The sequence below is a fragment of the Caretta caretta genome, chromosome 9 (assembly GCF_965140235.1).
Source record: "Caretta caretta isolate rCarCar2 chromosome 9, rCarCar1.hap1, whole genome shotgun sequence".
Classification (NCBI taxonomy): Eukaryota; Metazoa; Chordata; order Testudines; family Cheloniidae; genus Caretta; species Caretta caretta.
Window position 1 is genome coordinate 7,572,547 of NC_134214.1, and position 24,540 is coordinate 7,597,086.

The 24,540-nt window shown below is 47.0% G+C and overlaps 1 protein-coding gene across 1 annotated transcript; it reads right to left on the minus strand.

Moving 5' to 3' along the window:
• Nucleotides 1–1,376: 1,376 nt before the first annotated feature.
• Nucleotides 1,377–23,505, minus strand: LOC125643150 (cytochrome P450 2J6-like). Its single transcript, XM_048865335.2, has 9 exons — nucleotides 22,196–23,505; nucleotides 20,521–20,683; nucleotides 19,607–19,756; nucleotides 16,671–16,831; nucleotides 11,142–11,318; nucleotides 9,112–9,253; nucleotides 6,240–6,427; nucleotides 5,224–5,365; nucleotides 1,377–2,293 (listed from the first exon to the last, which is right to left on the minus strand). Exons 1-9 carry the CDS (start codon nucleotides 22,364–22,366, stop codon nucleotides 2,115–2,117), a joined length of 1,473 nt encoding a protein of 490 aa, XP_048721292.1. The 5' UTR covers nucleotides 22,367–23,505; the 3' UTR covers nucleotides 1,377–2,114.
• Between the last annotated feature and the right edge of the window lie 1,035 nt (nucleotides 23,506–24,540).

Here is a 24,540-nt window from a genome sequence, read left to right on the forward strand (position 1 = left end):
CCATAATAAGATGGCTGACATTGGTTATTTGGTCTCGAGTATATTTCATAACAAAATAATGAACCAAAGTGTGGTCAAGCAATTGACTGTACAATTTATCAGCACTCTTCTGTTTGTGAGATGTCTAAGAACTGACCTTGTGAATAAGTTCTTGGTCAGTGTATCCTTCACAAGCCGTTTGTTGTGTATAATTGATATAAAAAAAGCTCACTCTGTGTGGCCATATAGGTGTGACAACGTGGGAATGTTCTTAATGTTTTGTCTGAATATTGTGTGTGTGCCTCACTTTCTTCTATGTGTTACTCGGGTATCTAGTTGGTGGGACAAGGGTGTGTGATCCTTGCAGAAAGGGCCGATGTGGTGACTGCTGACTGGCTGTCTGGGCAAAGAGACACTTTGTATCCTGACAACTGATGACCGGGGCGGGGGGCCCTCCTCTACAAGAATCAGACCCGGGTGTTGGAGAACAAAGTGAGAGGCCAGGCAACCTGTTTACCCGGGGAAGAGACAAAGGAAGGAGGCAGGGCAGCTGGTCCTGACTGAGGCTGGCTCCTGGTTTGGGACTCAGTGGGGAGAGCCCAGAGCTCTGGATTCCCCTTCCTCCCCGCAGATAGACTTTGCTGTAACTTCCTGCTTTCCGGGCTAACAAGATCTGTTCTACGCTGTGTTCCCGTCGAATAATAAACACTTGTTTTACAAAGCTGGCTGGGAGTCACTGCTGACCGCCAAGCTGGGTTGCGTGATCCCTTTGGGGGGCATGTAAGGCCTCCTCAGATGTGCCTTCCAGGTGGGCTCACTGCAGGAAGTTACGTTGTGAACAAGGGGGCTGAATGCTCTGAGGCCAGACCCAGGAAGCGCTGAATCCCAGGAGTGTTCTTGCCCTGTTGAGTGGGTGAGGGGGACACACACAGCACTAGAGACCTGCCTGACTTCAGGAGACTGTGACAACATGACAATAGGTTACATGGGATGTCTCTGATCACTGACTCAGCAAGAGTTCACTTTCAGGATCAGGTTTCCGATGCTAATACCTGTGATTATGAACGTGAAATTCACGCTCAGTGGATACTCTGCAACACTTACCTAAAATTAACGGCTTTGTCATTCTTGCCAGTCAACTTATTCACTACATCATCTGTGAAAAGCAACCACCAAAAGGTGCAAAACCAGCTAAAGCAGATTCATGAAAAATTCAAAGGAGTATTCATGGGAAATTGCTTGCAGTACTGGTAAGCAACAATCTGCCTTTCATTAGAATCCATGTACAAAACGAACAGTGGAGAGAGGGAAAGGTTTTCAGTGGCAGCACTACCAGTTTGGAGATGTTTCAGAGTCGCAGCCAGGTCAGTCTGTATCTGCAAAAAGAACAGGAGGACTTGTGGCACCTTAGAGACTAACCAATTTATTTGAGCATAAGCTTCCGTGGGCTACAGCTCACTTCAGTTTGGAGATGACTCTCAGGGTTGCGTGTTCACTGCATAAGACACAATCAGGGCAGCAGATCAGATGTCTCAGCCTCTGGCAGAGATTACAGCTGTGGCTAAGAACTTGCTGAATAAAGCTAAACCTGGTAACAGACCGTAATATGTCCCTCCTTTCCCCTCCTCTCTCTCCTGCCGCCACAACTCCAACTTCAGTGCGACGCATCTAACACATTTCTGGTCCACCCAACTAAAGCCTGACTCTGGAATTCCTTGTTTTACATTTTCTCTCTCTGCAATCTATTAAACGGAAAGCCTGGGCACAGACCAATAAGGAAGTGGCAGCGGTTTGCAGATTAATTTCCCAAGGTCTAACACAGCGGGGCCCAATAGAAGGTCGGTGCTAGCCACACGGCTAGCCACTCTTGTGGTTCTGAATTTTTCTTATGAGCCACATTATAAAAAAGCCACATGCATTCGCCACAATTCCATAGCCTATTAGTCACATGTGGCTAGCGGCGAATGGATTGGACACCGTTGGTCTAACAGATTGAGAAATTGGCTCCACTGGCCTGAACCGATACTGTCGTCAAAGCTGGAAGTAGAAAGAGGGGAAGAGGTACAAGGTGGAAATTCACAACGGCATGCGTGCCTGCCTAATAGCTCCTCCCGTGCTTTGGGGGGTGCTGCAGCCTAGCGAGGAACAGCACAGATCTTATAGGGATGAGGCTGCAATGTACCCCCCAGAATGAACTCGGTGTTGGTTTCCTTCACTCCCTCTGGTAGCCTGAATGAGAACACCCGCAGCAAGTTGGTGAAGAAGATGAAGAGCTCAGTCTTTGCCAGCTGCTCCCCCAAACACACACGGTGCCCTGTAAGAACAAAGGGACAGTGATGGGGGGGGAGGGGAGGGATTGGGTTTTTTTTCATTTGAAAATATGAATTACAATTGGATTGAATGTATTCTAATCCTTGTGTATCCGATATGGTCAAAGCTCAAAGCTGGCAAAATCCTACTTCTCCCTGGTGGAAGAAAAACACCATCTGTGTAAAGTGAAGGCATTTAGTACATCAGAAGTTCTCAAGATCTGAGGGTAGGTCTGTGCACATGCAGCTCCATATATTCTGGCTCTGAAACAAACAGCTGTTGAGTAACCATGTAGGAACAGGAGATAAGGTCATTTTCCACATAACTGTTACTGTACGGTTGAGGATCCTATTTATTGCCTTCTGATTTCTAAATGCAATAGAATTATACTACTTTGTGTTCATGATTGGGAAATCCAATGCAGAATAATGATTTTTGCAGATTACCAACTGAACAATTCAAATCCATCACCTTCCTTTGTTTTGACAATTCTCATTTTAGTATTAGTAAGATAAAAACGGCCATACGAGGCCAGACCAATGGTCCAGCTAGCATTCTGTAATTAAATCTTTGCTGAGAAATGGGGTGAGACGGCTGGTTTTTGTGTAAATTATGAGGTCTGAAGGTTAGCAGGGTCCCATTGCTAATCCATTAATTCACCCCTCACAATCAAACCCACTAAGACAGAGGGGGGCAAACTACGGCCGGCAGGCCACATCCGGCCCGCAGGACCCTTCCCTCTGGCCCCTGAGCTCCTGCCAGGGTGTGGGGTCAGGACAGGCTTGCAGAGGAGCCAGCCCAACTCCCCTGCAGCATGGTGAGCGGGGCGGAGGCTAGCCCCTGGGGCTCCAGGGCGGAGCGGCCAGGGGGAGTTCTGGCTGGGGGAAGAGGCAAGGACCAGGGGAGCTTGCGGAGGGGCGGTCAAGGGGCCTGGGCCCTACTACCAGGGACAGGGGCAGAGCAAGCCAGGGCCCCCCTCCACCTCCAGCATGCTTGGCTCCCATCCCCAAGCCCAGACAGGGAGCGAGTCCTGCCCGACTGCCAGGAAGAGCAGCCAAACGAGCAGGGGAAAAGCACAGGGAAAGGCCTGAGCCCCCCTTTCCCCCACCCCACAGGTAACTTGGGGCAGGGAGAGCAGGGAGGGTTGGATAGGGGGTGGGGAGCAGGGGAGATTGGATAGGGACAGGGGCAGTGGTGAGCTGGAGCCGGCTCCCTAGAACCGGTTGTTAAATTTAGAAGCCCTTTTAGAACCAGCTGTTCCGCGAGGGAGAACCAGTTCTAAAAGGGGTTCTAAATTTAACCGGCCAAAAGTGGCGCCTTAGGCGCCGACTCCATGGGTGCTCCAGCCCTGGGGCACCCAAGGGGAAAATGTGGTGGGTGCAGAGCACCCACCGGCAGCTCCCCACCCCGAGCTCACCTCCGCTCCGCCTCCTCCCCTGAACGCGCTGCCCTGCCCTGCTTCTCTGCCCCCCCAGGCTTCCCGCAAATCAGCTGTTCGCGCGGGAAGCCGGGGCAGGCGGAGAAGCAGGCCGCAGCTTCCCGCTCAGGCCCAGGGAGGCGGAGGGGAGCTGGGGCGGGGGGGGGGGGGGGGGGCGTGAGGAGGGCCGCCCACGTTGCAGCAGGTAACCCGTGGGGGGGGGATGCAAGGGGCTCCCCGCCCCAGCTCACCTCCGCCACCCTCGGCTTGAGTGTGAAGCCACGGCCTGCTTCTCAGCCCTCCCCAGCTTTCCGCCGAACAGCTGATTCGCGGGAAGCGGGGGGGCGGTGCGGAGAAGCAGAGCGGGGCGGCGCGTTCAGGGGCGGAGGTGAGCTGGGGCCGGGTGCAGGGCAGGGAGCTGCCGGTGGGTGCTCTGCACCCACCAAATTTTCCCCGTGGGTGCTCCAGCCCCGGAGCATCCAGGGAGTCGGCACCTAAGGCGCCACTTTTGATGTGATCAGTGGGGGGAGCAGCCGCTCCCCCTGCTCCCCCCCAGCTACGCTCGCCCACCCCTAGGAGCCAGAGGGACCTGCCGGATGCTTCCTGGGAGCTGCCCCAGGTAAGCACCGCCGGGACTCCCCCTCTTGCCCCCCGGCAGGTGCCTCTGGCTCTTAGGGATGGGGTGGGTATCCATACGGTGGCCCACAAGACCCTCCTGCCCGGTTCTGGGGGCAGTCAGGGGACAGGGGAAGGGGGTGGATGAGGCCGGGGTCCTGGGGGGGGGGGCGTCAAGGAACGCGGGGGGGTTGGATGGGGCAGGAGTCCCAGGGGGCGGGGGTGGGCAATGACCCCCTCGTGGGGTGAGGAAGGAACACATTGTTAAGATTTTGGCAGCTCATCACTAGACAGGGGTCTCGGGGTGTGGAGCAGGGGGGGTTGTATGGGGGTGGGAGTTCTCGGGGGCTGGAATGGGTGCAGGGGCCAGGCCACGCCTCGCTGTTTGGGGAGGCATAGCCTCCCCCAGCCTTCCCTACCCGGCCCTCCATACAATTTCAGGACCCAATGTGGCCCTAGGGCCAAAAAGTTTGTCCACCCCTGCAATAAGAAGCTTATACCCAGGACTGTCCTTAGGATTTATGGGGCCCTAAGCAGTATTATTAAACTGGGGCCCGCAGACCCCCAGAAAAAATCCCCTCCCCCTTGCTGACACACACTGAGCTTCATACGGAGCAGCTGCGGTAGCCTGGGGAGGGGGAGAGACGAGGCAGCTAAGGATACCGAGCCACCCGGCCCACCTCACAGCGATGGAGAGTCACAGTTCCCTGCAGAGACCCCCGTATCCTATCCCTCATGCAGAATGCGCCGGGCTGGTGCATTTGGCTCTGTGAATATGGCCCCTGCCTATGGAGGCTGCAGCACACCCTGTCCCGGTGGTGCCCCAAATTTCTGGCCCTATGCAGCTGCATATGCGGCGTATGCCTAAGGACGGCCCTGCTTTTACCTGTCAATGCTCTTACCTGCTGAGAATGCTAAGAAAGCTTCTTTGTTCACAAAATTTCCATCCTGATCCAGGAAGTGATTTGGGTTGAACTGTCGAGGCGTCTCCCATTGCTCAGGGTCAAACAAGGCGGAGGTTAAATTTGGGAGAATAATGGTGCCCTGCAAGGGAAAATTTGACTCAGTTCGGTGTCTGTCCATCAGACAGATAGGTAAGGACAGACAGTTTTTAATTTTCATTTATTACCTTGCGTGGAAGGTCACCTAGAGAAAACCCTGTGTCCTCAGGAACAAATTGGGAGTCTGCTGGACAATACATTTCTATTTGCCCTTTTGAATCTGATGACAGCAGTCATGTTGCTGGAAACACCAGCAACAGAGAGCCCAGTGCAAAAGTCTTGTAACCAGAATCCTCCCTGCTTTAATATTGACTCCTCAATGGAAACAAAAAGAGTAATGTTTAACATTTTTAAGCCATTGCTTTAAATTGACAAAGTTATATTTTTCTGATGTTAAAACAGCAAGACACTGACAAGAGTTCAATGGGCTGATACAGAATTTGAAAAGCAAGGACATTCAGTGTGAGATTTATAAATGGAGAAGAGATACACAGTCCAAGCCTTCTTTCTGGCCAAGAAACACATCAGGTAGGATGTAGGAGGGGGAATTAAAGGTGGCTTAAAGTCATCTTTGAGCTTTCCCTATTCTTGGCTCTGCCCAAAGCATAATGTTGCCAAGGCCCCTAAGGGACATTACTGGCACCTGAGAATAGCCAAATCACAGCAGACTTCAAGAGGGGTCACCCCGAGCTCTTTGCTGATTCTGTAATGTTTGAGGAACTCCCTAAAGTCAGAGATATTTCCCAGTGACCTCATCCATAAGCTTTATTATTTAGGTGTTGGAAGAAAGCGAAGGAGCTGTAAAGCAAAAGAGAATCAGGTTCACTGTATATGTGGACACACCAATTAGTTGGATTCCTGGTACATTGGCCCTCTGATGGAAGGAAGGGCTATAAAGATAGAGAATGGCTCTGTACCTTTTCAATGGGAAAGCCCTGCAGCACGGTGTCTTTTACACATTCTCTAGGAACTCCCACGGCAACGATGCTGCTGTAGCGCTGGATCTCATGGACCACGGCGTAGGTGAACGGCAGTTCCTTCCGATCCTCGTAACTGATTAATTTGGAGGGACCCAGCACAGCGTCCAGCTCCTTCTGGACTTTCTCTAAAGAGAAACATTAAGGATACATATTTTGGGGAGAGAGAGAGAGTGTGTGTGTGTGTGTCTCTATATCCCGGATAGGGTGACCAGACAGCAAGCATGAAAAATTGGGACACTTTTCTTTTCGGGGTCGGGGATAGGTATAGTTGCCTATATAAGACAAAGCCCCTAATATTGGGACGGTCCCGATAATATCAGGACATCTGGTCACCCTAATCATGGAGCCTTTTCTTTTCCCTGGCTGGAATCTTATTTGAATCTCTCCTTTATTGCTGGGTTAACATTAGTGCGAGGGGAAAGCCCTGCCAGCAGGACAGATGTAGCAACTAACTGGGAGAGATTATCAGCACATTCCACAGAGACCCAGACAACACATGGCTGAAACCCAGTGTCAGGGCCAAATTTGGCCCTAGTAAAGAGCTTTTCCCTTTCTTTTCTCTGAGAGAAAGACTGATGGTGGGGGCAGCACCCTCAGTAACTACTCATGGCCATGAGTGCACTGTGTAGGAGACTGGACTAGATGACCTCTTGAGGTCCCTTCCAGTCCCACGATTCTATGATGTTTGCTTCTGAGGCAGCCAGGAACAAGGCTGCTGCACAGGGAAAGCTTTCTCTAGCTTTGTTTCACAGATTAGACTCCTGTTTCTATGCCGTGCCCAGCACCTGTCCCATACAGTTTATTTCAGGTACTGAGAGAACAACACAGTTTTATGTGAAGTGGGATCAGCTGGGAGTATAGCTTAGCAGAGCAGGAATTCAAAATGTAGAGCAATCAAGACATTATCTTAGCTGGAAACAGGAGACCTCTAGTGCTAGCAAAGTGCAATGACATTCACAGATGTAAAGTAAAGAAGCATCCTTGCAAGATGAAAGCAATAGCTGGGATATAGAATGGCAGCCAAAGGATTCAAGGCCCCCCCTTTTGGCCATGCATCTGTATGATGTTCCTGTTTATAAATGAAGGATGAGAGGGCTTCATAGCATTGCCCTTTGGCTTGAGCAGATAGCCAGTGTGCAGGGCCTCGCTGGTCGTTTCCATTAGGAGTAGCTGATTATACAAATACGGTATTTCTTTGGTGCAATCCTGTAGATTTGCAAGTAATGTACACCAAGTCCTGTTTCCCTGAACACGTAGGATCAAACCAGAGGCAGTTTCCCTTGCTCATAATTTCCACGCTTGCCTTCCCTGCCAGCACTCTGACCACTCCAGCACTCTGACCAAAAGAAGCTCTTTCTTTGCATCCACTCCAGGCCATGCTTTTACCATTGCTCTCCGATTTCTCCTGGCTTTTCTCACTGCTTTCTGCTTCTGACAAAAGCCCACAGACACAAGCCAATCAATGCACCAACCTCCACATGTTCAATCAGTTCCCAGGAATCCCCTCTTATTCACCCAGAATTAATTCTTGCTCTGCTGTTCCATGTGGCCAGTGCTTTGGGCAGTGACTTCTCTTGTTTCAGCTATCTGACTCCATAAAGGCGTTTAATGTGCTTCTTTCAGTTGGCCAAAAGGAAAGGCAGCTGGCACACCCAGCAGCCTCAGCAAGGTCTGTGATTGCCTATAGATCAAAGCCACACTTGCTGGCAGCTACCAACACCCTCCGGCATAACAGTGTGAATGAAATGCAAGTTGGTGTTCCATCCTGGAGGCAGAGATGACCTGTGCCTGCCAATAGTGGGTGGGGGAGAAGGAGTGAGGGCAGCCAGCTTTAGCAGTGTTACTGAGCATGCTCAGTACAAGCCAAACAGCAAATCTGAGGGTGGGGGGCATGTGACCCCTTATCCCCCCAGGCCCCACCCACACATCACCTCTGCCTGGAAGTGAAGATGGAAGGGACTGAGCAGCAATAACTGAGAGAGATACTTGGGAAGTACCATCTGCAAGTGCTGTAGGGGACACTAGCGTTTAGTGAATTAAAAGTCCCGCATTTGCGCAATCACAAAGACATCTTTACCAGCTAACAACTCTGAAAGCACGTCCCCGGCCAGGGGCATGTCCTCATTGAGGACCATAACTACAATAGCATGTTCCTCTAAAGGAGGCCTCCACACCAGCATTACCCTGTTCCTGGCAGCACCAACACACATTAGGACTTGTGGCCCAGAGGGACACCTGAGAGTTAGACTGTGTTGCAAGGCATGCTGGGAAGGAGGCAGCGTATATAAGTAGCTCCCTTCCTTCATAACAGAGAGAGAGGGTGACATGATTACTGACAGTCTCTTCAAAGGACCTTGAGAGAACCCGTGTATAAAGTCAGATGGCTGGAGAAGGAATCCCAAGGAGGGAAAAAATGTTTAGATACTTGTGGCTCAGGGAACCACTGGGAAGAAGAAGCCCCAAGTGAGTGAAGTTTGTTTGCGTTGGGACTTTGTGGTTTATTTGGACGTCTGAGTTTATCTGAATGAAGCACCAGTATCTTGTGGAAAGGTGATAGAGCTTGGCTTGAGAACCAGACACAAACTGTGGAAAACCCTACATCTCTAAGAAGCAAGGGGCAGTGGGAGGTCAGAAATCAAAGCGGGCTGACTCAAATCTCAGTCCAGGCACCTGCTTCTATATCAGGGACCCATCTTGGAGCTGCAGCCACCAACTGCCAGTTTTAGACTTACAATCACCTAATAAAATTGGGCAGAAGTGGGTACTTTCTACATAAATGCACGATCTTATGTATGGTGCACCCCCTCACCTTGGATGTCTGGGTAAGCCACCATATAAAGCACTGCCCAGCGCATGGTGGTGGTTGTGGTTTCTGTGCCTGCCAAGAAAAGGTCGAAAATAGTCTGGACCAGGTTGTCTTCATCAAAGGTAGAATCAGGGTCAGCTTTGCTCTGCAGGTGACAGTCAGAGGTTTGAGGTTAGGGTGCAGAAGGTAGGACAATCTGGGTAATAATGAGGGTCACTCTGTACTGTTTTGATGCCCAGCAGTGTGCAATGTCTATAACTTTACAAAACAAAAAAAACCTGTATTTTTAAAAGAACACTGAGAAACAGGAATGAGGATTTCATCCCTCCATGCTCCTTCATCGTTTCCACACGCCATGCCCTGTCACTCAAGCAAGAGGTGAAGAAAAGTTTCTTTGCTTCCAGCATACGAGTTGCAAAATCCTGCTCATCTGAACTGTTCTGTGTGACAGATAGTCCTGGGCGGTTTAGTTGGGTTGTTTGCATCTGCTGGCAGAATCTCACAGTGCCAGGATTTGTCTAATTATTTTGCAGTTAACATTGTTCAAATTCAGAACTTGATAGGGCTCAAAAATACAAATGCAGAGTCTCCTCTATTTGACTTGAATCCAGAGGAAGCTCATGAATTTCGTGAAGTGCTGGGGGGATATCTGTGCTATGACCAGCGAATTATATCTCTGACTTTCTTGGGTGGTAAAAGGCAGGGAAGAGGAACTGGGGGCATGGTTGGATGTGACTGGCAGTGCCTCACAGAGGGAGACATTCTATTCGAGGCCTGACACGCTGACCGATTAGAAAATGGTCCCTAGTTGGGGTAGATAGTGAGGCCTCCTCGGTGCTGTGGTAATAATAAAAAAGTAGATCTGGCCAAAAAAGATATTTTTTTTCCAGATAGTAATTTTGCTGACAAATGGATCTTTTTGGGCACCAAAACTATTTGTGAATTCAGGTCAAATTTGGTGAAAAGTTTCAGCCAAAGAAAGAAACGGGGGGGGGGGGGGGAGGGGGAGGGGGGAAAAAAGACAAGAAAATGAAGGATGGTCTAGATATTTTGACTTTTTGTTTTGAAAACTAGTTATATTAATTTTAAAGGGTGCAAAACATCCCAAAACAAAATGAAAAACTGAAAAATAAACCATTTTGTGTCGAATAAAATGTTTCATTCAACCCAAAAATAATTTTTGTTTTCAGGTTTTCATTTCTTTTTCAGCCTAAATGGATTTTTTTCCCCCCCAGAGTTTTCGGTTTGGCCCCCAAACCAAACAATATCAATTATTCGCTCACTTCTGTAAGGCAGTGCAAAAGTGAACTTGTTTAGGATCTTTCCATCAGTTTTTTCTCCATGTGATAGGGCCTATTTCCAACCCTGCTAGGCATTGTTTTCCATGTGCAGTGCTGTTGTAGCCAACAACATTTTCATTTTCAAGTGAAAGTTCATGAGGCCTTTTCTCAATCGTATCAAATATTTGATCCAACGTGTTCCTTGAATCCAATAGTTTTGTGATTCATTCAAAAAGAACAATGACGTTTGTCTAGTACGATGTATATTTTAAATCCCCATTCTATTTACTACTCCCAGTACTGATGTCTCTGAGCACTGACTGCAGCATATCTTTCTCCTTACTGTTAATTCCATGATATTATTAAGGGTTTAAATTACACTTACTGTCATTGCTCTCTTCCATCTTTTAAAATCTCCTTACCACCTGTTTGCTTTTTTCCCATTACTTTGATATCACCCTGGTCTCCATGGCAATTTGTTTGGGTCATCATTTCTAAGTCTACATTCACATAATATTAGGGTCTTGGAATTTTTTTAAAATAAACTCTTCACAGATTGTCTATAAAATCAAAGAACTTGATCCTACTTCCAAAAAAGTAATGACTTCAATGGGAGGAGATTAGAACCGTAAAATCAAATGAAACATTTCAGAGGGTTCTTTCCCATCTTATCCTGGGGAAGTGTGTGTTTATACCAGAGGACAGCAGTGAAGCCCCAAAAGCACAGTCGTCATATACAGCACAGACACTTACTTTGTCTATCTGAGCCAGGTAGAAATCAATGAAATCCTGGGGTTCGTCTGGTGACCCACTCTCTTGGTGGCTTCTGAGCTCCTTCCTTGCAAAAGACCGGAGAAACTCTTGGCAATAGAATGCCTTCTGGTGAGCGCCTGGGAGATGATTCATGAACCAGGGGAAAATATCATACAGCTGTGAGAGAGGCACAAGTGAGATGCTTTCATTCGTTGCTTTTAACAAATTCATGGTGGGTCTCTCAAAATGTTAAAATATCCAGGTGAAATTTAGCCAGTGAGATCAGTGAGTTAATTACTCAGCAGGGTACATTTTCAGCATCATGTGCGGGGATTTCAGCCTCAGGACTCCAGTTGGTATTACTCGGACATATGGCTAAAACTCCATTGTATAACGTTTGGAAAACGTAACCCTAGAGTCTAGGGAGGAGAACCCTTTGAGTGTAAACAGAGACAGATTCAGAAAGAGAGGCTCTGCGTCAGCTGTCTGCTTCCTCTGCTCTGACCGAAAAAGCCCTATGGGGCCAGAGAGTCATTTCTGCCACGATATCCTACTGCCAGCTGGAAACTAATTCCTGCTGTTTGTTAGCACCTCGAGTTCTTTCAGTCATTTCTGCTTTTCAGCTTTCTGACTCTGATTAAATACTAGATATTGTATTTTTTCCTTGACAAATTTGCTTGTATTTAATAAAAAGAAAAGGAGGACTGGTGGCACCTTAGAGACTAACAAATTTATTTGAGCATAAGCTACTCTGAAACCTTGTATTTAATGTCAGTTTATCAGTCTTGCCCATATCACCAATCTTGCCACCCCCAGCCCCCTGTATTATCTGCTTGCTTTCTCAACACTCCCCTTTGTATAATCTACAAAGGTAATGTGTACTTAAAATCTTTTGTTTAGATCTTTAACAAAGAGTACATGGAACAAGATGGAACGCTGCTCTTTGCAGCACCCCATTAGATATTTCTCTGCACCTCAATGCATCGCCGTTCATTTTTGCTTGCTATACTTCACTTACATGTCAGTCCATTTGGAATTGATTTTTCTAGCAAGCTTTCCAGAGGCACTGAACGTGTTCCTGAAGTCCGGGGATCAGGTTCTGCCCCCTCTTGTGGTCACACAAGTGACGGGAGGATTCAAGGCCCTTTTCAACTTTACTCCTCCCTACTGATCCACTCCTGTCTATTATCATGTTATCTGCCTCTGCTAGCAACGCCAGCCTCAACCACCGGTTTATCGGCTTCTCCCAAAGCAGCCCTCATGCTTTCTTTCATGTCACCTCTTACATACAGGATACCTTCCCCAAGGTAGTCCATAGGGCTATCATATTCTGAAGGCCCACTTCTAATCTGATACCTACAGGAAATTAGCCCAGTAACATTAAGTAGGGGCAAAAGTCAATTGTGATGGAGACTGCTACACTTATGATGGTCAGAAGCGCGGTGGAAGTCAAAAGTGATGGGTCTCCATCCTGGAGCAATTATAAGGGGCAGGAAGATGTAAAGCGACCGGATGTCCTGATAATATCAGGACAGTCTCAATATTGGGGGCTTTGTCTTTTATAGGCAACTATATTCCCTCCCCCCACCCAAAAAAAAAAAAAAAAAAAGGTGTCCCAATTTTTCACACTGGCAATCTAGTCATCCTAGGGAGATGGCTGCTGAGGGTGGATCAACAGCCAGGCTGCAGACAGAGGGGGAGGAGTTTCTCCAGGAACTGTGCATCTTGCTCTGTTGAAGAACTGCTTTTGCTTTTCCTTCAGGAGCAAGAAGAGGTTTCAGGACTGATAAAGACTGGCACAGAACTACTTTGACAAGCAGATCTCCTAAATCAGTACTGGAGCATCACAGTGTCAGACTGAGCCTACTGGACCTGAGGTGGATCTAGGCAATGCCCACAGCATATGGGAACCCTCAGGGCTTTCTTTGCACTCCCTTTTTTTAAAAAAACCCAGAAAAGGCGATCGACTAGCTGACAATCTAAGTAAGAAAAAACAAAAATAAGTCCCCAAAGGGGCCAAGAAAAACTGACAAGGGACATGCCAAGGCCACTGAGTGCAATCTGGGTTCACTGCCTGTTCCGAACGAACTAACGGATGGATGGGTGGATGGAATCACTGCCCTCTTTATACCTTGGAAACCCAATGCTGTAGCTAGACGTGTGGGTGAAAGGCTCTGGCATCAGGGAAGCAGTGGGGGAAGGCTTCAGTGTCATCACTCACACAGGCCCAGAATACTGGACGTTCCGGTACTTCTGGGAATGGTGTGGGCCCAGCCCCGTTGGTGTGACCCCACCCCAGCTGGCATGACCTCACACGCACAGTGCATCTGGGAGTTACCCTGTATGGGAGGCAGTGCCATCTGTAAGTGCACCCAGCCCCCACGGGTGTGACCTCAAACACACCATGCATGCAAGGTCATGCCAGAGGGGGCAGAGTGGCACACTCTTAAAAATGGCATCCCCCATCCGATACTGGACAAACCATGTCCAATTTGGTCATAGTACCAGATGGGGGACAGATCACCCCAAAAGAGGACTGTCCAGTTCCAAACCAAATGAGTAGCCTCCCTAACTTCAGCAGCTCGCCCCTGCAAGAGCCTTACCTTGCTGCCAGCGTCTTTCCCTGCAGGGAGCAGCCCAAGTCCTTCCCCATAGCCAGTCTTTCCCTGCAGCGGGGAAAGGCTCCAGCTGCAGGGAGGCAGTGGGACACCACACTGCTAAAAACAGCAGTGTACATGGGGAGGCAAGGCTTGGGCGCTGCATACAGACCCATGCTTTTCAGGTGTGTCTTTACTCTGCTGCCCTAAACTGGGCCTTCACCAGAGACACTGCTATTCTTACCCATGCAAGGGGGGCTATGCTCGTATGCACCCTGTGACGTTGCACTCCATAGGATTTTATAAAAATATGCTAATGAGTGTGAATATAATGTAACTGGAATATGCTTCATGCAAAAGGTCTCTTGTAAGGTATCGTTACAAAGCTTATAATCTACTGAGTGTGTTCGTCCTATTTGTATGAATGTATCATTTTTATATCTGAAACTAGAAATATGAAATATAACTCTGAGGTCCTATTGTAATGATGCAAAGGGTGGGCCATTAATGGTGGTTTAGAATCTTGATGGCACCCATTGACTAGGACAATTGGCTGTAGATGGTTTATTTATCTGCAAGCCTTCTTGTGGACGTGGGGGCCAGCCTGTGGGTAATGAAGAATGAGGTCTTACAGGGACATGTGACCATGTCACCTAATACTGAAATCCATCTTAAATATGGTGCTTTTCCGTTTAGAAAAGAGAGAGACAAAAGATTCCCACCTTGGGCCGAAGCTATAAAAGTGGGTAGACCAGAACAAAGGAGGCGGCAGTCGTGAGAAATCCCCTAGCTACCACCTAAACTGGAACAAAGGACAGTAACTACGGGGGTGTGAGTGATTGCTGGACCCAGACTAGGAAGGAGTCCAGTCTGCGAAAGCTTATTGGAACATTTCTGTGGGTGAGATTTCATCTGTATTCAGTTTCCTACTGTATTAGGCTTAGACTTGCGTGTTTTATTTTATTTTGCGTGGCAACTTACTTTGTTCTGTCTGTTATTACTTGTAACCACTTAAATCCTACTTTTTATACTTAAGAAAATCACTTTTGCTTATTAATTGACCCAGAGTAAGTAATTCACACCTGGGGAGCAAACAGCTGTGCATATCTCTCTATCAGTATTATAGAGGGCGGACAATTTATGAGTTTACCTTGCATAAACTTTATACAGAGTAAAACGGATTTATTTGGGGTTTGAACCCCATTGGGAACTGGGTATCTGGGTGCTGGAGACAGGAGTACCTGCTAAGTGGTTTTCAGTTAAAGCCTACAGCTTTGGGGGATGTGGTTCAGACCTGGGTCTGTGTTTGTAGCAGGCTGGCATGTCTGGCTCAACAAGGCAGGGTTCTGACGTCCCAAGCTGCCAGGGAAAATGGGCTCATGGGTAGTCTCAGCACATCAGGTGTCAGTCCCAAGGGGGTTTCTGTGACCCAACCCGTCACACACCCTACATGATGCCGAAAGAAGCAGGCATTACAGATGTACCCTAAAAGAGACTGGAAGCCACAGGCAGCTTCATCCCACTAATGCAGCGATACCTCATGTCCCCCCTTACCCTTGTCTGCGCCCCCCCCTCCCTAGAGCCGGGGCCAGGAGCAGGGATGCGGCTCCAGGAGGGGGGATGGGCCACAGCTGGGCGCAGGGCTGGGAGTGAAGCCAACACCCAGGGTTGGGGCCAGGAGTGGAGCAGGGTGGTGCTCCTACCCCACCCCCCGTGGGAGCTGGCCTGGGCCCCAGCGGTGCCCCCTAATATTCCTCCATTCCCCCCTACGGGGGCACACCCCACAGTTTGGGGACTTCTGCACCAATGGGAATATGCAGAGGCCGCCTCAAAGAGGAAGTTGAATTTTGGTTTCTGCTTTCTTGATAAACACAAGGAGGAGCCCACCTTTGCCTATGAGCCAACAGCATCTCACTGCCAGTCAGCATCTCCAGACAGAGCTGCTCTCGGCTTTGCACCAATTTGTCCCTGAACCACCATGCCAATGGCTACCGTGATTCTCTGCCAATTCCTATCTGTATGACCAGCTGAGAACTTGCATCTGGGATGGAAGACAGGCTGGGAGAAGAGAGAAGGTTCCCAAGAAGGAGGCAATCCAAGGCCAGCTGCTATTGGCTCCATGCGAGAGCACTGACATGGCCTGCCTGTTAGAGGTCAGAAGCCCTTCATCCAGCCTGAGATAATGGCACCCACGCCCTAGAAGCTGGCCCAATGCCCAAGTCTGAATTTTTCTATGAATTTTCATGTAGTTTTCTACATGTTGAAGCTTCAGGCCTCGTCTCAGCCTAAGACAAATCAGTGAGACTGTCATAGGCATGCGGGGTGTAACATCTGGGTGTGCTTCAGGTCTTCAGACTGCAGCATACGATGAGTGCTGAAGAGACCCCGTACCAAGGTATCCAGGAGGGGAGGCTGGGCACTGACGGTTTGATAAAAAGATGGCTACCTGGAGTTAGCCAGCTAAGGCTGTGTCTACACTATGCACCTTTTAGCGACACAGCTGTGCTGCTGCAGCCGGGCCACTAAAAGGTGCCCAGCGTAGCCGCTCTTTGGCGGCAAGAGAGCGCTCTCCCACCGACACAATAAACCCTCCCCCAACGAGAAGCGGTCGCTTTGTCGGTGGAAGAAAGCACTGTCCACACCAGCGCTTTTCATCAGTAAAACTTGTGTCGTTCGGGGGCGTGGGGGTTTCACGCCCCTGAACGACACAAGTTTACCAACAAAAGTGCAGCATAGACAAAGCCTAAGATTCCATTTACTCCAAAAACCTGAAACCTTCTTTAATCCGGCATGTTGTACACCAGCCCTCACTAACTGTATAATATATAGTAAATTCCTCAATGTAGAGATCTCACTTCCTTCTTTGTTGGGTGAGAAACCTCGCTTGCTTTGGATACTGATAAAATAATGAGAAGCGCTTGTACGTACTCACCATCTCGGTGATGCTGCCTCCAAAGTTGACCAAATAATCATTGCTTTCAATCAGCTGGTGGAAATTTTTGTCCTCAGTGGAAAAGCGATGGCCAAACATCACAGCCGCAATCACGTTTGAGACCGAATGGATGATGGGGAAAGAAGGATCCAGGGGATCTCCTGCAAAAATAGTGATCAGAATTCACATTAACGTTTCCAACACTGCTCCTCCCTCCCCCTACTGAGAGAGGAATCCTGCGCAGGCCACTGAAGAGGGAGGGGGAGAGGCAGCAGGGCTTTCTCAGTTTGAATGGGTTTGATTCTGTGGAACTGGGGGGTCAAGCACTCTCGATGGACTCATTGCCCAAAATGAGTTTGATATAAGTAGGTTCCTAACTCCATATTTAGACACCAAACTAATTGTGGTCTGATTTTCAAAGGTGCTTCGGCAGCCCCCAGCTGTCTGCCTCTAAACCCAGACCAGTTGGTGGTAATGATGCCCGATAGGAAAGGTTTGGCCAACTTTTTGCTGGAAAAGTCCTCAGGTTTGAGGTCCTGCTGGATCACCTGCTGTGTTTGAATGAGCAGGTCCAGCAATAGTCAAGGCTGCTTTTTTATGTTGTCAGCTGTTGTAAAGCTAGTAAGGAGCCTGTGACTGTGCCCTGTCATAGTCTGCCCTCCCTGCATTCATACAGGGCGTGATCACTTCTCGGATGGATTACTGAACTGCACTCTTCATGGTATTGATCCACTGCTCGATGGAAATGGTAGGGTTGTCAATAATAATGCAGAAAAGGCAGAAGTATTCAGCTAATATTTTTGTTCTGTATTGGGGGGTGGGAAATGAGAAGATGTAGTCATATATGATGATGAAACATTTTCCATTCCAACAGTAACTCAGGAGAATGTTAAGTAGCAGCTGTGAAAGTCAGACATTTTTAAGTCAGAGGTCTTGATAATCTGCATCCAAGACTTCTAAGAGAGCTGGCTGAGGAGCTCACTGGACCATTAATGTTGATTTTCAATAGCACTTGGAACACTGGGGAAGTTTCAGAAGAGTGGGAGAATGCTAATGTTGTACCAATATTTTAAAAGGGCAGGCAATTATGTGTCTGTCACTCTGACATTGAACCCATAGATATCAGGCAAGAAAGGGGAGCAGCTAATACAGGACTTGATTAATAAAGAATTAAAGGAGAATAATATAATTAATGTCAATCAACACAGGTTTAGGGAAAATAGATCCTGTCAAATTAACTTGATATCTTTTTCTGATGAGATTACAAGTGTAGTTTGCTAAAGGTATTAGTGTTGATGTAATAAACTTAGAATTCTGTAAGCCATTTGACTTGGTATTGCATGACAGTTTGGTTAAAAAATAGGAACGATACAAAATTAACACAGCACACATTAAACGGCTATAAAAATGGCTAATTGATAGGTCTCAAAATGTAACTGTAAATGGGAAATCGTCACTGAGCGTGTGTTTTTCTAGTGGGGTGCAACTGGCATTGGTTCTTGGCCCTACGTTATTTAACATGACTAGAAAAAAAAAACCATTCCTCATGAAGTTTGTAGATGACAAAGATTGGGGGAGTGGTGAATAATGAAGACAGGTCATGATCATTTGGGAAGGGAAGTGCACGCAAACCATATGCGTTTTAACATAGTGAAACGTAAACGTATACATCTGGGAACAAAGGATGCAGGCCATACTTACAGGATGGGGGGCTCTATCCTGGGAAGCAGTGACTGTGAAAAAGATTGAGGGGTTGTGGTGGATAATCAGCTGAACATGAGCTCCCAGTGCAATGCTGTGGCCAAAAGGACTAATGTGATCCTGGGATGCATAAACAGGGGAACCTTGAGTAGGAGCAGAGAGGTTGTTTTACCTTTGTATTTGGCACTAGGGCTACTGTTGCTGGAATCCCATGGCCAGTTCTCGTGGCCACAATTCAAGAAAGATGTTGATAAATTGGAGAGAGTTGAGAGAAGAGCCACAAAAATGACTCAAGGATTAGAAAACCTGCCTTGTAGTGATAGACTCAAAGAGCTCAATCTGTTTATCTTAACAAAGAAGGTTAAGGGGTGACTTGGTTACAATCTGTAAGTACCTAGATGAGGAACAAAGATGTAATAACAGGCTCTTCAAACTAGCAGACAAAGGTATAACAAGATCCAACAGTTGAAAGTTGAAGCTAGAAAAATTCAGACGGGAAATAAGAGGTTTTTTGTTTTTTTTTAAACAGCGAGGGTAATTAACCACTGGAACAATTTACCACGGTTCAGGGTTGATTCTCCACCATGGCAATTTTTAAATCAAGATTGGATTTTTTTTAAAAGCTTAAAAGCTCTGCTCTAGTTCAAATAAAATTATTTTGGGAAAGTTCAGCGTCTTATTTTATACAGAAGGTCCGACTAGAAGATCATAATGGTCCCTTCTGGCACCGGAATATATGAACCTATGAATAGGGCTATAATTGAAGGCTCCAGAAATATCAGCTGGTGCTGAACCACTTCCTTAGCAGTGGGTCTTACAAGGAGCACGTCCCACATATGCTCCATAGCTAGTACTGGACTCCAGCTTAGTTTCAGCTAAAATTCAAAGTGTTGGTTATGACCTGTGAAGTTATTCATGGATTGGTTCCTGGTAGAGCCCTGCGCAGGACGACGTTTAATTCTGCTCCTGCCCTGCAATACTCACTCCCACTCACTCCCGCTATTGTGGCAGCAGGTCCTGCAGGTCTGGCGGGATCCCAGTCCCGCTGCAGGGCTCTAGTTCCTGGCTACTTTAGAGCCTCACTTATGTGTGTTCAGATTTATCTTAACATAAAGCACTGGTATTAACTCCGCCCATATCTAGCCATCTGTGGCCTGGAATTCTCTCCTCTTGCTGGCATGACAGAGACATGCGTCTGGAAGTGAAAAGGCCCAGCTATGCTGGCAATGATGTACCTCTCTCATTCATAAAGTACTCCACCAGGTGACGGGCCTCCTCTTGGATTCGGTGCTCCAGGCCTTTCTTGCCCAGCCCCAGGTTCCGTAGGGTCATCAGCCCAAAGCGTCTCTGCTGCTTCCAGGTGTGACCACTTGTGAAAATAATACCTGAGGCCATTGAGAATTGTTGTTTATATAAAGCAAAATCCTTCACATAGTAACAGTTAAATCTAAAATAAATTTTCTAACAGGAGAGGTAAATGCAGAAGAATGTGACTCCTAGCTGAACTCCTTTATCTGGCCACAGATGTGATAAGGCTTGTGACAACTTCAGAAAAGTACTTGATGTCGAGGGTTTTGTTGATCTTATAAGAGAAATAGAAAGTGGGGCTTCAAAAACTCAGGATGCAGTTTTCGTAAATCATTTGTAATACAAAACCATGTAATTCTACAGCTGGGAACCCACACCAGGAATTCTAGAGAGGAGGGGAATTTCGTGGGGTGAGATTTGCTGCAGTGCAAGGCATGAATAAAAGGGCAAGAATGGTTGTGTTTGAATGACAGTGCAGGGATCTGACCTGAAGCCCAGCAGGTGAGAAGATCCTGCCCAGGTTAAAAAGCCATCACATTAGATGACTATGACAAAACTAGTACTGTGTAAAGCATATGTACAATGGGAGTAATGCCAGCTGATGTTCACATTCCTGGCTGATGCTTCAAACAAACTTATTAGTCAGGATTTTGCTCCTCCATTCTATTCAGTGGCTGTTTGCCTCATTGATTAGTATCAGAAAAGTCACTTTTGTAGTGATTTTAACTGTTTGCAGCAGCATTCCCATGGGGAGATGACTATGGAAGCAGGGAGCAGCCGCACTTAAAGGATCATGTGAACTTACTTTTTCTGTATAGTTAATAAGGAAAGAAAATGTTACCCTTTCCTCCGGCCGTTTTCCGAAAGAAAGGGGTTGTTGGCCGGCCAGAGACGTCTTCAGGGTGGACAGTCAGGCCATCCTTCACAGTTGGGAATCCATTCAGTATGATGATAGGAATATGTCCCATCCACAAGGTGAAGATGTTGCCGTAAATCTGTGCCAACTAGAGACATCATCAGTGCCAGAAAACCACAAGTCAGAAAAACTGTACACAATGAATCAACTGCCCAGCTTACTCCAGGATGCTCTCTTGGGGGTGGGAGGGGGTGCTGTAGAAACATTTGTAGTGAAACCCAGAACCATGGCGAAAGACGAGCTAAAGTCAGAAAAGCCTCATAGCTGACTGAGATAAGACCATACTCTCTCATCCAACAGGATGTCTCAGCAGCTGTGTCATGGGGATGCTATTTAAATGTCTTGTACGGAATGGGATTAGAATTACCTACAGGTGAGTTTCACCTCATGATGGACAGACGTCCCCAGGAGTAGAATGGCTTGTGCCTTCCAATTAAGGGGACAATTCTGTGGTGTCTCTTCTAATACCTTGTGTGTAAACATTGCATATAAAACACACCGAATAAAGGTGGTAACTGACAAGCTTGGGAGATTTATTATTGTCCCTTGGAGTCACAGTTTATCAGGGTTAGTTATATGCGATAATGCTGGGCAATCTCATGCATCTCAGTCTTCCTAAGTGCCCCTTGCAGTGACCTACCTCTGAACTCACTAATAAGCATATCATTTTCTCCTTTAGAGCTAACGGCAAATTACAAACAGCCCAGTGCCCAGAAACATCCCCATTAATTTATTTCCCCATCAGAATCCTAGAAGATTAGGGTTGGAAGAGACCTCAGGAGGTCATCTAGTCATTCCTCTCACCTGCCCCTGTTTTCCGAATCCTTTAAAGCAACCAGATCTCTTGGCATGTTATAAAGGGACATTCACTCCAGAACTTGTATAAAGGGCAAATTTCTGCCTAAGGCAGCTGGTCATTTGCTGCCTCTCTCTTTGCAATAATTTCTGTTGTTGGTGTTTGAAAAAGATCTTTCTGTCTCGCAATGCTCCTTCCTTCTGCCTGATGAAATTGGGTGTGTTCCAGGTTCTTACCGTAGAAGTGAATGCAATGCCACCTACTGAGCATTAAGGCTTCAGCAAAGAATTGAGCTGGGAAGGAGCATAGCCATCCCAGAAACAAATACTTTGGATATGAGCAAATGTAGCAAGAAATACTGAAGGAAACCAGGCGACAGTTGAATAGATTGAGGCTGAAATTGTCTAAGTGCCTCAATAAATCCGTATTTAACACCTGCAGCTCCCATTGACGTCAGCAGGACTTGGGGGAGCTCAGCACCTCAAAATATCATCTCACTTTATCTAGGTAGTTACATATATATTTAGGAGCCCACTCATGACCTACCAGGGTTTGGGGACCCCCCCTTTAAGTCAATTCTTTTTGCTGAGTCAGGAATACTTCGTTCTCATTCAATCTTCTGCTCAGCAGATGTCATTAAATTCACACTTTCATCACTAACAGGTAATGGAATTTATGGCCATCGTTTACTATCCCATGCACAAGCCAGATGAAATGTTATTTAGCACGCAGAAGTGCCTTATGTGCCGCCTTTTGCTAATTTTATCATTTACTTGGTTATATTTGGACACACACTCACAATACCTTAATGAGAGTCTCATGCTGGCGTTTGAAATCCATCTGCCACATGGTGCCGATGAGCGGGAGGGGAGTTGGTCCAGGAGGAAGCCTGCTACATGCCCACTTCAGTTTCAGAAATTGCACAACAAAGAGAGAGATGACCAGAGTTACTAAAAACTCACTTATCCCCAACATCACCCTGCTGCTCTATCTGTCTGTCCACTCTGTGGTCAGGTCTGAACTCTCCCTGTCTTTTTTGAGGTTCCAGCTCTCCCTAAATAGGCTTTAATCCCCTTCTATCTACCTCTCTCCTTCTCCCTGTGATTCCCTGCTTTTATACCTATCATCAGAGTGGTGAATTGCAAGTTTCATGTGTATTTAATAAGACCTTTGTACTGTAAGCCAATCTTTCTGCTAGCCAAACCTTACCCACCAGACCATAAACTCTAAGCTCACAGTGAGACTGGCCTGCCCTCTGCTGTATAAATGTTGTGTGTAAACGTAAAAACCAGTTTCAACATTAATTATATAATTTGATGAAGGGCTGGGAGAAAGCCCTTGGGAAAGTTTTCACACAAATTGAGAACTCTCTCAGAAAGGAAAGGTTACTTATCTTGTACAGTAACCTGAGTTCTTCAAGACGTGTCCCCCTATGGGTTCTCCACGTCAGGATATCTGCATGCCCATGCCCTCTTGATTTGAGATTTTGTCAGCTCTGTCCATGAGTCCGCTCCTGCGCCTCAGACACCCTCGTTCCCCAATACAAGAGTATATGGGGGTGCAGACCTGCCACCACTTGTAGCCTATCAAATATATTAAGTAGAAATTAGGCTTTGGTATGACAGAAAATAGAAGTTAGAAAGAACATGACCCAGGGTTATGCTGCTGTTATGTTTTGGTTGTAACTGTTTAAGCAAGGTTTTCAGTGAGTGATTTCAATGTTTCATTAAATGCTATCTGTATTGATAGCATAGGAAGGACAATGGTGGAGATGTTAATTTAAATAATGTGTAATGGAAAGAGCCAATGAGGAGATAGCAGAATAAAATTATGGCAAGGGGCAGTTTATTGTTAATTAGTGTTATAATGGATTATCAAAGGAGCCATTTTGTTAAATTGGGGAGAGCTCCAATTAATATCAAAAGGGGACCGTTATGTTCCAGGATTTTAAGGTTGTACTGCACTCTGTGGTCAGTGGACTGATCAGCCATTGATACATGAGTTCCTGTTTGAGTGTAAGTATTGTATAATTGGAGTGTGGTGGAAGTGGTAATTGCATGCCTCTTTGCTTAACTAGTCATTTTTCTATTTGAATAAAGTTTGGTATTAAAGTGTTGCCTAGTGATCCTCTACTAAATAAATGTTCGGTGAGTCTGAGAGGGTGCTCTATACAGAGGAGTTTAAGTCCGTCCTCCCTCAGATCTTAAAAACCCTTTTTTTAAAATCCAAAGCAAATTTTAAACTGAGAGGGAATGTGGGTTTCTCCCAAGCCATAAAGGCAGCTGGAATGTCCGTCACTGTGGGGAAAGGACCTGTGGCAGGTCTGACAGAGTTTGAAGGCCCAAGTCTTGGGCATAACCTGCACTCGAGGCCATGCAAGAGGTCCAGAGGGGAAAAAAAACAACAAAGGGCCAAACAGTAGGGAACCCCTCAAAGCACAAACTTGTGGTAATTAAAAAAAAAAAGAAAAAGAAATAACTCAAACTAAAAAGGTATAAAGAAAGCGAGGTGTAGCAAACTGCATGGCTCAGCTTACAGACATCTCGATGCTCCATCTCAAGCAGCAATTGGAGCAGTGACGGGTCTCCCCTTCCCTACATGCCCTCACCCCATGGCACAAGGTGTCTGGGATGCAAGTGTGGCTCTGAGTAAACTGCTGACAAGAATCTCTGATCCAGCCTATTCCGGAGCAGCCACAGGGACACGACTCTGTAGTATCTGGCTGGTGAGTCTTGCCCATATGCTCAGGGTTTAGCTGATCGCCATATTTGGGGTCGGGAAGGAATTTTCCTCCAGGGCAGATTGGAAGAGGCCCTGGAGGTTTTTCACCTTCCTCTGTAGCATGGGGCCCGGGTCACTTGCTGGAGGATTCTCTGCTCCTTGAAGTCTTTAAACTACGATTTGAGGACTTCAATAGCACAGATATAGGTGTGAGGTTTTTTGCAGGAGTGGTGGGTGAAATTCTGTGGCCTGCGTTGTGCAGGAGGTCAGACTAGATGATCATAATGGTCCCTTCTGACCTAAATAGCTATGAATCTATGACTCGAAGCAGAATCGTTGGCTCTCAATTTAGTTTAAAAAAAATGGAATTCCTTTAGGCTCTGCAAAACGCAAGTTCTTGGCCACTGCGTGTTTGTATGATTTTTATT

Coding starts and splice junctions, on each gene's coding strand:
- LOC125643150 (XM_048865335.2), bottom strand. CDS start 22,366: ATGTTGGGGATAAGTGAGTTTTTAGTAACTCTGGTCATCTCTCTCTTT. Junction 20,684..22,195: donor AGCATGAGACTCTCATTAAG/GTATTGTGAGTG, acceptor TGATGTCTCTAG/TTGGCACAGATTTACGGCAA. Junction 5,366..6,239: donor AGGGCTTTCCCATTGAAAAG/GTACAGAGCCAT, acceptor TTTCCCTTGCAG/GGCACCATTATTCTCCCAAA.